General features: G+C 40.6%; 1 protein-coding gene across 3 annotated transcripts in view; it reads right to left on the minus strand.

Moving 5' to 3' along the window:
* Positions 1–260: 260 nt before the first annotated feature.
* Positions 261–12,245, minus strand: part of fndc3a (fibronectin type III domain containing 3A) — a 46,080-nt gene continuing 34,095 nt past the window's right edge. For all 3 annotated transcript variants that reach the window (XM_080888122.1, XM_080888123.1, XM_080888121.1), the window contains exons 14-26: positions 11,879–11,965; positions 9,591–9,729; positions 8,973–9,041; positions 8,722–8,840; positions 7,586–7,691; positions 7,171–7,346; positions 6,908–7,021; positions 6,676–6,825; positions 5,669–6,015; positions 4,923–5,132; positions 4,462–4,628; positions 2,724–2,848; positions 261–1,770 (exon numbers count right to left, since the gene is read on the minus strand). In XM_080888122.1, coding sequence (XP_080744248.1) covers positions 1,447–1,770; positions 2,724–2,848; positions 4,462–4,628; positions 4,923–5,132; positions 5,669–6,015; positions 6,676–6,825; positions 6,908–7,021; positions 7,171–7,346; positions 7,586–7,691; positions 8,722–8,840; positions 8,973–9,041; positions 9,591–9,729; positions 11,879–11,965 — 2,133 coding nt within the window. In that variant the 3' untranslated portion in view covers positions 261–1,446. The remainder of the gene's footprint in view (positions 1,771–2,723; positions 2,849–4,461; positions 4,629–4,922; positions 5,133–5,668; positions 6,016–6,675; positions 6,826–6,907; positions 7,022–7,170; positions 7,347–7,585; positions 7,692–8,721; positions 8,841–8,972; positions 9,042–9,590; positions 9,730–11,878; positions 11,966–12,245) is intronic.

Below are 12,245 nucleotides of genomic sequence, written 5' to 3' on the forward strand. Positions count from 1 at the left end.
AATACATACAACTACTTTCCATTTCTCTCATGATTATACATGTTTACTAAACACCAAATGAATTTTGCAAAAGTAAAATGAAACACATTGTAGTGTTTTCTAACACTAAAAGAAAACCATAGGAACTGAAGAGAAATTAAGAAAAAAAAAAAAAAAAAAATCTCCCAAAGTTTTTTTCCTCTCCAATTAAGGCCTCTGAAACAACTTGTGATATTTTTCCCTCTGGTTTTCTTTTTTTAAATCCTTTTTTTATTTATTTATTTATTTTTTTTCATTTTTGCTGATTAGCTGTTTCAGTGACATGTCATGTGATTCAACAACTTTTAAAAACACCCAAAACACATGAAGGGCTTTCACAATCTCAAAGTGTGTTCTATAAAATGCATCACAAGACCAAGACGCAGTCAGTCTAGGTTTTCTTTCACTAAGGTGCAAAATCAATTACCGGGGAGAACGAAATAAAACAGAACATACGAGAAAGCATACATTTTTTGTGCTGAACAACAATATCTCAGAGTAAAGCAGCTGCATGATTGTAAAAACAAGCTACAGTATAACTATATGATAGTAAAAATAATTAGAATTCACTGTTAGTTTGGTTTTTGTTTTCTAACTTTATACTGAGCATTTTTTCCCCCTCAAACTTACAGATCTTCACTGTACAAAAATATACTAACATTTCTCCAGTCATTTTTGCATCCTTAAACATTCTTAAACATCAAAAAGGTTGGAAAGTGCTAAATGAACGCCCTACTAATGTGAACAAGGTTAACTCTTCAGATTCTTCTTTCCCTAGACTTCTCGAACAAACTCCAGCATGGGGAATCACGTCCCTTCGTGTGGCCCTGAGGCATTCCCAGCCGTGTACTGCAGTGGCACTAACTACATACAGTAAACACATCTGGACACACCTCACTGTGCAAACACTGGCCCACCAGGTCCCAGGATCAAATAGCACATAGGTTTACACCTACAGACTATTTTTGGAACACATCTATCAAAAAACTGTTTCTTACTGGACACTTAAATGGAAATATAAATGACTATTTCTATACATTTTTATATATATGCGCCACTTCTCCCCAGCCCTTCCCCAAAGCAAACCCTATCCCTATGCTTTCTGAGTTCCTTTTGCACAGGAAGCTAATCGTGATGGATTAGGCATTTGGACTCAACAGATACCACAACCTTGGAGCGGGGAGACAGAGGAAGGAGAGTCAGGAAGGTATCACAGGTGCCAAATGAGACGTTACATCCTCAATTTATAACTTCCATTTAGCGCCCACTCACCCACCCATCCTCCTGCTGCGCCCCAGTTCGGCTAATGCAATTACTCCGTTGAAACTGGAGAATAGTAAGTACAAAATAAAGAATACAAAACAACAGAGAGACAGAGGGGCAGGGAAGAGTAAAGCTATAACCCTGAAGCTGGGGGGTGCAGACTGCTCATTTAATGACAAAATATTGGATGACAAAAGCGATGAGGATGGCGATGACGGCAAAAACCATGAGGATGAGGAAAGCGCACTGCTCGTCGCTCAGGCTCTGTCTGGCTCGGGTGGACTCTGTGCCGATCCTGGATCCTGAGCTGACCGCGCTGCTGGCCAGCGCCGCATCATTCCGCTGGGAGGAGAGGGTCACCGTGGGGCTGTAGGGACCGCTCAGCTCCGGGGCGTCCTGGCACTGCCTGATAGCACATACTCGGAAACGATAGTCACTGTTGGGCTGCAGGTTCTGAACATGGAAGGTTGTGGCAGAGCCTTTGTAAGCCTGAGAACAGGAGAGAGGAAGAGATTAAAAATAGTATATAAAATTATAGAAAACATGAAGCAAGAAGCTGTACTGAACAATGAAGATGAAAATTCATCTTTCTTACTGCTTCTGAGTAACTTCAGTGACAGAAATAATGAAAATACACTTGTATCTCTTTTAACTTTTATTATTTTTCCAGTTGACAGAGTATTTTTGATTCTTTTCATTAGACTTGTCCTGTTTTTTCGCCTTGGAAGACGTGGAAAGCCATCTGCCTCAGCCGTCTGTCCAGCTGACACACCCACAAGTTTTTAGAGGACCTCGTGAACCTGATCTGCTTGGTTGCCGTAGTGACACTTTCTTTGATTCTCTTTAATGAGTGAACAAACGTTTCATTTGAAGCCTAAACTTTAATTAAGCCCACCACATAAAATCAAAATTAAAAACAATTGCACACAAAATTACAGGAGGAGGATATGAGCAGTGTTATTTAAATACTGGATGTCAAACTAGCAGTGATACAAAAATTACTTTCTTAAATATGGGCTTTGAATCCAAGCCACCAAGACTGACAAAGAGGGAAACAAAGGGGGATGGTAGCCATATATTTCAGCGTCCTGATTCAATTGCCATATACGATGTGGTGAGATTAGCATAAGCCTGCAGAGACCATTATTTCATGTTAACATGGCCACAGGCCATTGAGAGGGATGAATGTGGTGGCAGGGGTTAGACACCTGGTATACCTCATGGATCAATGACCTTTGCATAATGGGCAATTTAAAGCCAGCGGTGAGTAATACAGAGTGCTGCAAAGCCACAGCAAAAGCATCAAGGCCCTGGGATCCATCTGTATCCCACTCTGCATAGAAAAAGGCCACTGTGATGAATGGTGGGTCACATGAAGGTAACACAGAAGGACATAAAACACAAAGGAGGGGTACAAAACCTTAACACGACAACATCTGTACCTGTTTAAAATCTGAATTTCCTATCATACACTGCAAGCTGTAGATTACTGGGTCCCCCTTCATAGGCGGCAGGGCCTCCCACGTGACTTCGCAGGAGTTATCATCCAGACGCTCCACTTTAGGGGCTGGAGGGTGAAGTTGGAAATGAAAGAGGGAAAAAAATGAGCTGTGATGAAGACAAGCAATACAGGCGACTACTCATTTAACTGCTTTAAAATAGACTAATAGAAATGTAAAAAAAAACCCCACAAAAACCCCAACTACAAAAAAACAACTAAACATCACTGACAGCATTAGAAAGGTACACACATGCAACACCCTCTGCATCAAAAAAAATTAGGCCAGTGCTAAAATATCAAACACTGCAGTCAATCCACATGGACTCCCATGTTAAATGGCCAGATTTAGAGCATTTAAATACATGTTTAGAGCCTGACACAGTTTCCCCTTGATGGCAACTTTAATGTGAGTGAAATATCTAACCAATAATCAATAAATGCAGTGTTGCTGTGTGCCTGTCCAAGAAGTCTGCAACAAATTGCACTTGAGTTTTGAAGATTAAAATCTGGTATTTTATTAGTGTGTTACTTAACACTAGTTAGCAGCCATGTGTGTTTGCAATTAGCACAGTTTATAACAGTAGCCTGCTTTGCAAACTGATCCAAGTCCTCCCTCAGGTCCAAACACGGTCAATTCTGGCTACTCAACATCTAAAACGCTACCGGTGGTTATATCCAGGCTAAAATGGCTTCATTTAAACACAGGTAAACTGAACTGCTATTTATCTTAGATTCCCTTTGAAGGGTGGTACATTACTGCAATGGAGATGTGTAAAAAGGCTTCTCTGGATTAAAGTAACCAAAACACCATTTGAAGTGAACCCCGCATAATGCATATTCTGCAAAATAACGGGATGTAGCTTTGTTGACAAAATAGTAAGAGACATCAAAGTTCCCAAACACTTTTCAAACATGAAGTAAACTCCCACTTTGAATGCGAGCTTTGGGGGATTTCTGAAAATGGAACTTCTTCAAACACTCCTAGCTTTAATACAAGAGTACTTGCTTTTATATGAACAGTGACTCAAGCCGATGGATAAAAAAAAAAAAGTGCATTTTAGAGAACTTAATGTGATTGTTCCCCCATTAGCAGAGTACCTAACTGTGAGTCACGCTGTTCCTTAGGTAGGTGGCAATTTGAGCAAAAACAATAAAAAAATACGTGGTTGTACTGGACTGGTTGAAAGTGGCCTGGTAATGCGTGAAGAGATGGAGCGGCAAGTAGCATTTTAGTCTTTTGTGCCTTTGTGATATCAGACGTTAAACTCAATGCTGAAATGGCTTGTCTAAATTCAAACTGTCTATATTTGAGAGTCCACTTCACTGTGTGGGGAGACCAGCAGTGTTGAGTAACACTGACAATCTGGCACATGACTGCTTGATTCAAAAGAGGTGCCGCACTGAGAATAAAGCCTACATCCTCATTACTGACTTCAACGCGTAGGATCAAAAGAGGCTCTGCAGAGGCTGGCAGAGACCAGACCACAGAGCTGATCTACACGACTTTTGATGAGAGCAGGCGAGTGGATCTCTGGCAGTTTGGTCTAACTCAAATGCAAGTCAAGTTTGGGTCACCTCAGGTTAAAGGATGAGCACACAGTGTCAAGCAGTGAGTGTCTGTAAAGATAGTAGGAACTGTTTAATGCTTAGGACAGAAAGAAAAAAATGTGGCACTGTACCTTTCAGAGGAGCTGGAGGAGAACGTGGGGTAGTGAATGTGTAAACATTGGAGAAGGGCCCTTCGCCCGCCTCATTAAAGGCCTGGATGCGGAACGTGTAAGAGGTAGACTCATTAAGCCTCTGGACTTTGTGTGTGTGGCATGGTCCTTTATACAAGGATATAAATCTGCAATGACAGGAACATGGAAAAAGAGAAAGGATTTAATGAGCAAAGGATAAATATTAGAAAAAGCAAATGGCATGAGTGACTTCTCTATCTGAAACTACAGAGTGGCAAAAGGCATATCATCAGTTCCTGTCTCCTTCAGCTTCCAACGCAATTTGTCTGCTGCTTTATTTTCAATCACCCCGCCCTCCTGAATACAGTTATCTGCAGCTTTTGCTCAAACTCCAGTCTCCCTTCTTATTGGTTTATCTCTTGTCAGATCGCTTTCTCCCACCTGAATAATGACCGACTAACCTGCCATTCTTGTCCCCCATGTGCAGCTGATACTGAAGGGCATCTGAGGTGGCTTTGGCTGGGCCGTCACCCCACTTGAGCCTGAGGGTCTGGTGGCTGAAGGCGGTGCACTCCAAGCGGGGGGGCTGTGGGGGCAGGGGCTTTGTCTTCAGCTTAAAGGTGTGACTAAAGGGGCCTGCTCCCAGGCTATTAAGGGCTTGGATTCGAATCCTGAAGAAGAAGAAGAAGACATGACACCAGAGAGCTGGAAAGGTATAGTAAAACACTGCAGTGACAACCAGAGGACCTTTATGTCCTTGATTTTACATTTTCTGTACAAATTCACTAAAAGTTGACAACAAATTCATTCATCTCAGTCCCTCTTAAAATGTTAATCCATGAACTCTGTCAGTATTTCTGTCTCGTTTAGAATAATAAAACACATTCAAATATCCAGCCAACAAAAAAATGTTTGATGTCTCGTCTGGAACCCAACTGCTTTCTAAACAGTTGCCAGCCCTCTTCACAATAGACAAGGTTTACAGATGTAACCAATTACATCTGCCCAAGTTGTCCCCTTTGACATCTTTTGGAACAAAGCATCACAGACCAAGTGAATCTAAAAGCATGGCGTGTCCAATTTGTATCACATGTTATCCCGCATGAGCACAGAGACATAATTTAAAAACTGCTCTTTCTGCCTTACATCTGGAAAGTTCTTAGTGGTGTAGCATAACTACGATGCTACCTTTAAAACTTGCACCAACCTGTAGCTGGTGTCAGGCTGTAGATTTTGGATGACGTGTTTGGTGACCGGACCAACAACAATAGGTTGTCGCTCTCCAATGTCAATCAGGTAGGAATTGATCTCAGAGCCGTGATCGCATGGAGGGTCCCAGCAAATACCCAGGCAGGTGGACGGAGAGTAGACCGGCTGTGGCCGGGACTCACTCTCCTCCTCTTCCTCATCTTCATCCGCATCCACTGGAGTATCGTAACTTCGCAGCTCAGACTCTTTGAGCACGTATATGTTGCTGACAGCAGCAGGCACAGTGCAGGGCGTCAGGCAAAACACTGCCTCGCTGAAGGGACCCACACCAGCCACGTTCACAGCCTATTAACAAGAAACAAGAGTGCGCCCAAGAAGTTGATATCAAGTACCACTTGTGGTGTGGAAGAACACCTGTGCAGCATTAACGTTTGACCACAAGATGGAGTTCCAATATAAACGTAAACAATTTTACTCTTCAGTCAAGAATATGCTAAAAATTAAATGCACCAAACAACTATCCAAATGATAACATCCACAAAATTGGAGAAAACCTCAAATGATGACATTTAGTAACGCTGCAGAAATTATTACAAGTACTGACATTAAAAAAAAAAAAAAAACACAAAAAAAAAAAAAAAAAAAAAAAAAACTGAAAAGAACTATTCCACTCCGGCAGAAAGTGGTGTCTCAAAGGATAAGGGAACTGATGCAGAACTGTTTCAGATATTTCCTACTGTGCTGGCCTAGTCAGCTTTATGTTCTCAAATTAAATTAAAGTTAAAATTATTCATTTTACTGGGAGTCCTTCGGATTATTATGAGATTCTCAGAGAATATATCACACTTAAATAAGGTCATAAGATAGCATAATAGTCTTTATATAGTGAAAGATGATGTATAATTCTGCTTTAGACTTTTATTTTAACCATGGTGAAGACTGAAGAAAAAAAAAGGGGGGGGGCTAGAAATCGAGAAATAAAATCGGAAATAATGAAGCACTCACTTGCACCCGGCAGAAGTAGTTGGTTGCAGGCAGTAGGCCTTTCATTTCATGACTGAGGCCTGGTCCACTATAACAAATCTGCATGCTACCCTCAGCTGCTCCCCACTCCAGACGAAACTCTGTCACCGGAGCTCCATTACAAGGAGGGGCCTAGATCCCAAACAAGAAATGAATGAGTATGATGCATACAACACTCAATTTTGAACACATTACTTGGGGCAGTCAGTCTTACCTCCCAGCTCACAACAACACAGCTGGAGGACTTGCATGTGGTGGAGGGAGCTTTGCACTGCTCAGGGGCCCCGGGGCCAGTCGTAACCTCAAAGCGCTCCGAAAGAGGGCCAAACTTTTCACATGAAAAGAACAGAACTAGTTTATACAACCAGAAATTTCCAAATGACACTTTTAAAATGTATTTATTGAGACTGTTCAAAGCACACTGGGAAAAAATAATTAAATCCCTTACAGTGTTATTCAGTATTATTAGTCTCTCACCCCAGCCTTGTTTGCTGCCTTGAGCCGGAAACTATAGGTTTTGCCAGGCATTAACCCTCCTACAGAACAGTCCAGCTCTGGACCCTGGTAAACCTCTTTGCTTTCCTCAGACTGTGGCCCGCTCATTTCTATACTGTAGCAAGAAACCGGGCTTCCTCCGTCTACCTGAGGGACACCTAGGAAATTTGTACAAACAAGTATTTATAAAGATCAATACACTTTGGGAGAAAAAAAGAAGCACTGTCCAAGAAAAATAACAGTGTATAAACAAAGCTAAAATGCACAAACAGCAAAATAATAGTAACTGTACAATCAAAGATTAGTGCTTTGAGGTTTGTTCACAAGACAAATAAATGCATCAACAGAAGCCAGAGATGCATCCCACACAGATCTAAGTTGGAGAGGAATGACTCACCCCAGCGCAGTTGCACCTCCCTGGCTTTGGGCTTGCCCACCAACCGAGGGGGCTGGCATTGCCCCGGGGGCACTGCGGGAGTCTGGACCTGCAGGGTCTCTGACAGCTTGCAAGTAAAGACAACACACCAATTAAGACCCACAGAAAATAACAATTTCACACTCTTTACTCTCTCCTCTTACAAAACACACAGGACACAGATTGTCATTTTCACCGGCTTATCAGACCGACTCAGGCTACAGCAGTCCGGAGAGGAGACTAATGTGAATGCATCGATCAAAGGACACGAGCATACAGAAAAATACGCTGTCTTTATGGGTAAAGTTAGACATACTGCCTCACAAGTGAATTATACACTCAACTTCTGTGACAAAGGGAAAAAAAAAAAGCCCATGTGAGTGTTATGTCACATTGCGCTGCACCAAAAAGCAGGAATTCGCCACCATGACTCATGTTTCTTTACCAGCTCCATCTTGAATAAATGCATGCACAAACAGCTGATGAAGAAATTAATGAAGAGCGTCTGTGAACTGAACTAATTAAGAAAAACATTCTCTGACACATGCAGGGAGGGTTAATCGATTAGCAGGCTTTGTCTTGTACTTACACACCAGGAAGCATAGTCTAATATCCAACATAAGCAACTGACTGAATGACAATTTCCTATTAAAACTTGCCATAAATAGATTGCATATCTAGAATCATTTGTGTCAAATTAATGAAATCATCACTGTCTGCTTACTCACAACACTTTGAATAACAGCTCAGAAATGCATCACTCATAACCAAAATAATAATAATAATGATAATAATAATAATAACAACAACAGGAAAAGGGGCTAACACCTAGTGTGATTCTGAAAGTTTTTATAAGATAAATAAGTGTCGGTTACATTTTCTAATGTTTCTAACAGTAATCTCAGTCCACGTGTATGCAAATCATTTAAAAAACAAAAACAAAAAAAGCATAACAAAACAAAAAACGCCCAAAAAACCACAGCCATATCTTACCCTCCCTTTTCTCCCTGCAATCAAATCAATATGTAACTGATGCATCAAACTCTGAATTCCTGTGGTGAAACACAAGGCTATGTGCGCAACCATGTGCACACGTGTACTGACGTTGAATGACTCACCGGGCTCTGCCCCCCCTCGCTCATGCAGTAAACTCGCGTCTGGTAGGAGCAGCCGGGCTTCAAGCCCTCACACACATGTTCCAGAGCTGGCCCCGAGTACACCTGCCCCCACGGTGAGCCTAAGCGGAAAAAACATAACAAAAAACACACACGCACGCACAGACCATTTTAATTACATTAAAATTATTTCAATAAATGAAATCATATATTATTAAATTTGTAAATTATTACTGTCACCATGAGGAACTTACCACTTGTGCCTTCAGAAAGCTCCACAACATACTTAGTGATTTCTGAGCCACCATCATCTTTAGGGGGTTCTAAATTTTAACACAAGCACATAATTAAAATAATTATTTTTCTATATAAATCATTATGTCCCCAAAAGGGTTGACTACTTATCCACCTGAAATATATTAATTCATTTTAAAAGTGTGCTATGAATCTACAAAATTTGATTTCTGATTTCGGCATTAGAATAATCTCAGTTAAAGCATGATTGGCCAAGGATGTTGCCTTGTTTTTTCTTCTGAAACTCATTTTAGTGCACAGAAACATTTGAAAATATCTTCATAACTGCAGACATGTTTTTTAAATGGCATTTTGAAATCTGGAAGCACAGACACGTACAGCGGTGATGGATGTGTTTGTCCAGTGAGGTGTGCGTATGAAGGATTCATGCTTATGTCTGAAGAGAAGAGAATTGTCAATCATCTATAGTACAGACAGCCTGGGATGTCATCCGTCACATAGGTCCAGGCAGAGCTCAGTCAGAAAAATGAACTTGCAAACTGGACTTGCCAGGCTGTCAACTACATGAAGAGTGAAAGGTTTTAATAAGTCAAAAGGGCAACTAGAAGAAAACTTACCCCAGGCCATTTTGAAGCTGTTGGGCAGGACTCTTCCTCTGATGACAGGCTTGAAGGGACAGCCAGGTATATCTGGTTTTGTGATGAACTCGACCACCTGGCTAGGGTTGCTCTTGCCCTCTGAGTTGTATGCCGCCACCTGGAGGAGGTGCAGAAATGCAGAAATAAATAAATAATAAACCCCTATCAGGAAATTAATCCTTTTTTCCCCTCTAGGTAGTAAATGAGGCCAAGTGTATAAAGATCATTATTTTCCCTGATAATAACCACCAACCAGATCCATGAGACAAAGTAAACAGTATGCCTGCAACTAAAATGGCCTCAGGCAAATAGCACATTATGAGAGAGATGACTCTGCAGAGCTTGTGGTGTCTAAACAGGTTTTATTCTTCTCAATTCAAAAGGCAATCATGAAACGAGACAATAAGCTTTATTGGGATTTGCATTTCTCTGCCGCTTCTGCTATAATATTGAAATCTCTGTGAGCACGCTGAGCAGCGTTCATCCACGAATTGTACCAAACAAACCTGCACAGTGCATAGCCTGCCTTCGCAATGTGCAGCTGGAAAATTGGAAATGAGGAATTGAGGATTTCTTGAGATGGCTAATGAATATTTCTATCATTTAGCCATATGGCGGCTTGTTTATGTGATACTTTTCTGACAGTTTCATGCTTTGCAATGCTGTGGTGTGGATTTGTATGGCCATGTGAGTAAAGCTTATAAATTCTATTACCAGTCTATTAATTAATTTGGATTTCTTGCTCTTGAAACACAGGGCAGAAAAATAGCACCTGTTACTGTCACTTGCTGCAGGAAAATAACAGTTATTATGAGAGGGGAGACACACTGAACACCTGTGATCTAGTGCAAATGCAGTTTAGGAGTACAGCTACTTAGCTAAACTGAATATGACACACTTGTTAAATACAGTCTTATGGAGGAACTTATGTAATCAACTTTTTCTTTTTTCCCTTTTTTTTTTTTTTTAAAGGAAATACCACAAAAGCAGTTCACCTGAATTAAAAGAATGTCTTCTATATGTTTTGGCAATCAGCACTGCTGCCTCTAGCACCAAAACCAGAAACCCACCACTTCCTTCTGAGGACAACCAGTGTAGTAGAAACAACCACAAAGATGCTTTGGGGAAATTGGGAAGGTGTTTATATGTCTGAACGTCTGGATGTCTGCGGTGAAAATGCTGGGCAAAAATGATATTTTTAAAGATGGATTCGAGCTAAGAACTCACTAACGTCACAGCTGAGGTGATGCCATCTCTGAGAAATGTTTAGTTTAACAGGGCACAGTAAACCTCTTAAAAGTGGGCTCTATATCTTTCAGGCCTGCTCAAACAAGGCTAAACAGCATTTACAAATTGCTGTAATCAATACTAAAACAACGTTTACAGGATATGGAACTGTGTTTTAGACAAAACTCATTTAAGACGTCTAACACGCTACAAATATTTAGAAAAACGAATATTACAGATTTATTGAACACACACTATTTTATATAAAGATATGGATCATACATCTCAAGCAGGCGTCACATCTTCAGTTTAATTTCAACCAATTATTAATCTTTGCCCATTTTCTGAGCTCAAAACTCTTTAGTAAACATTCAAAAATTAAATAGGAGACTAATAATGTTGGGGAGAATGGGAAAGACTGGGAATCTGGGAATGTGTGAAAGAGAAAAATATATAGGGAAGAAGACACAGGCAACTATTTGTCCAAAGGTTCTAACATTACTGCCGGCCCAAAAAACTTGTGTAGCTCAAACACTTTGCACAACTAGGTTCTCATTGGCTCTTCCTGTTGATGTTGTCAGCTGCCCACCGCTTTGCTAGCAGAATCTTGCAAAACAGATGACTCACAGGGTCAACATTGAACTCAGCAACTTCCCCGCCTAAAAGCTGTTCCTCTCCATACACACTCCACAACCTTGTTTTCAAAAATCATTGGGACACTTGATATTAATAATAATAATAATAATAATAATAATAATAATAATAATAAGCAGCAAATAATTCCCAAGCCAACATATCAAATATTGAAGCTTTAAAAATAAATAAACAAATAAATACATGCTCATTCAGAATTTGTTAACCTCAACATTTTTCCAAAAAGTTGGACAGGAATGCTTCACTGCATCCCTGAGCATAAATTTCAGAAGTTCTACATTTATGATCTGCATTCTTTTAATATTTTCATTTAAAAGATATGATTTCATTTATTTCAAATTAAAGTACAACCAAAAGGACCAACGTCAGTCTTTGGGCTCCCTTACCCTAAACTTGTACTTGGTGCTCCTGTGGAGATTCCTAATGGTGAAAGAGAGTTCGTCACCGTTGTAGCTTGTCTGGAAGCCATATCCCTGAGACAAAGACAAATGACAAAGGGAGGAGGAAAACAACCAGGTGAGCAATGGCTTTCAAGACAACCACTGTAGCACAGAAAGCAAAGTGGTCTGCAGGAGCAATAGCTGCAGGGATTACGGAAGCTTTCGTCTGGTTCACGCCACCTACTACGTTTTGAGGGGCAAAAGCAACAAAGCTACAAATATGTCAACTTTTTAACCTAGAAAAAAAAAAGAAAAAAAATCAATTGGCTTCTGTGTTACCTGTCTTACCAAGCCCTCTTGCTCCAATTTTTCT

This window comes from Rhamphochromis sp. 'chilingali' (genome assembly GCF_963969265.1).
Source record: "Rhamphochromis sp. 'chilingali' genome assembly, chromosome: 8".
NCBI classification, from domain to species: Eukaryota; Metazoa; Chordata; class Actinopteri; order Cichliformes; family Cichlidae; genus Rhamphochromis; species Rhamphochromis sp. 'chilingali'.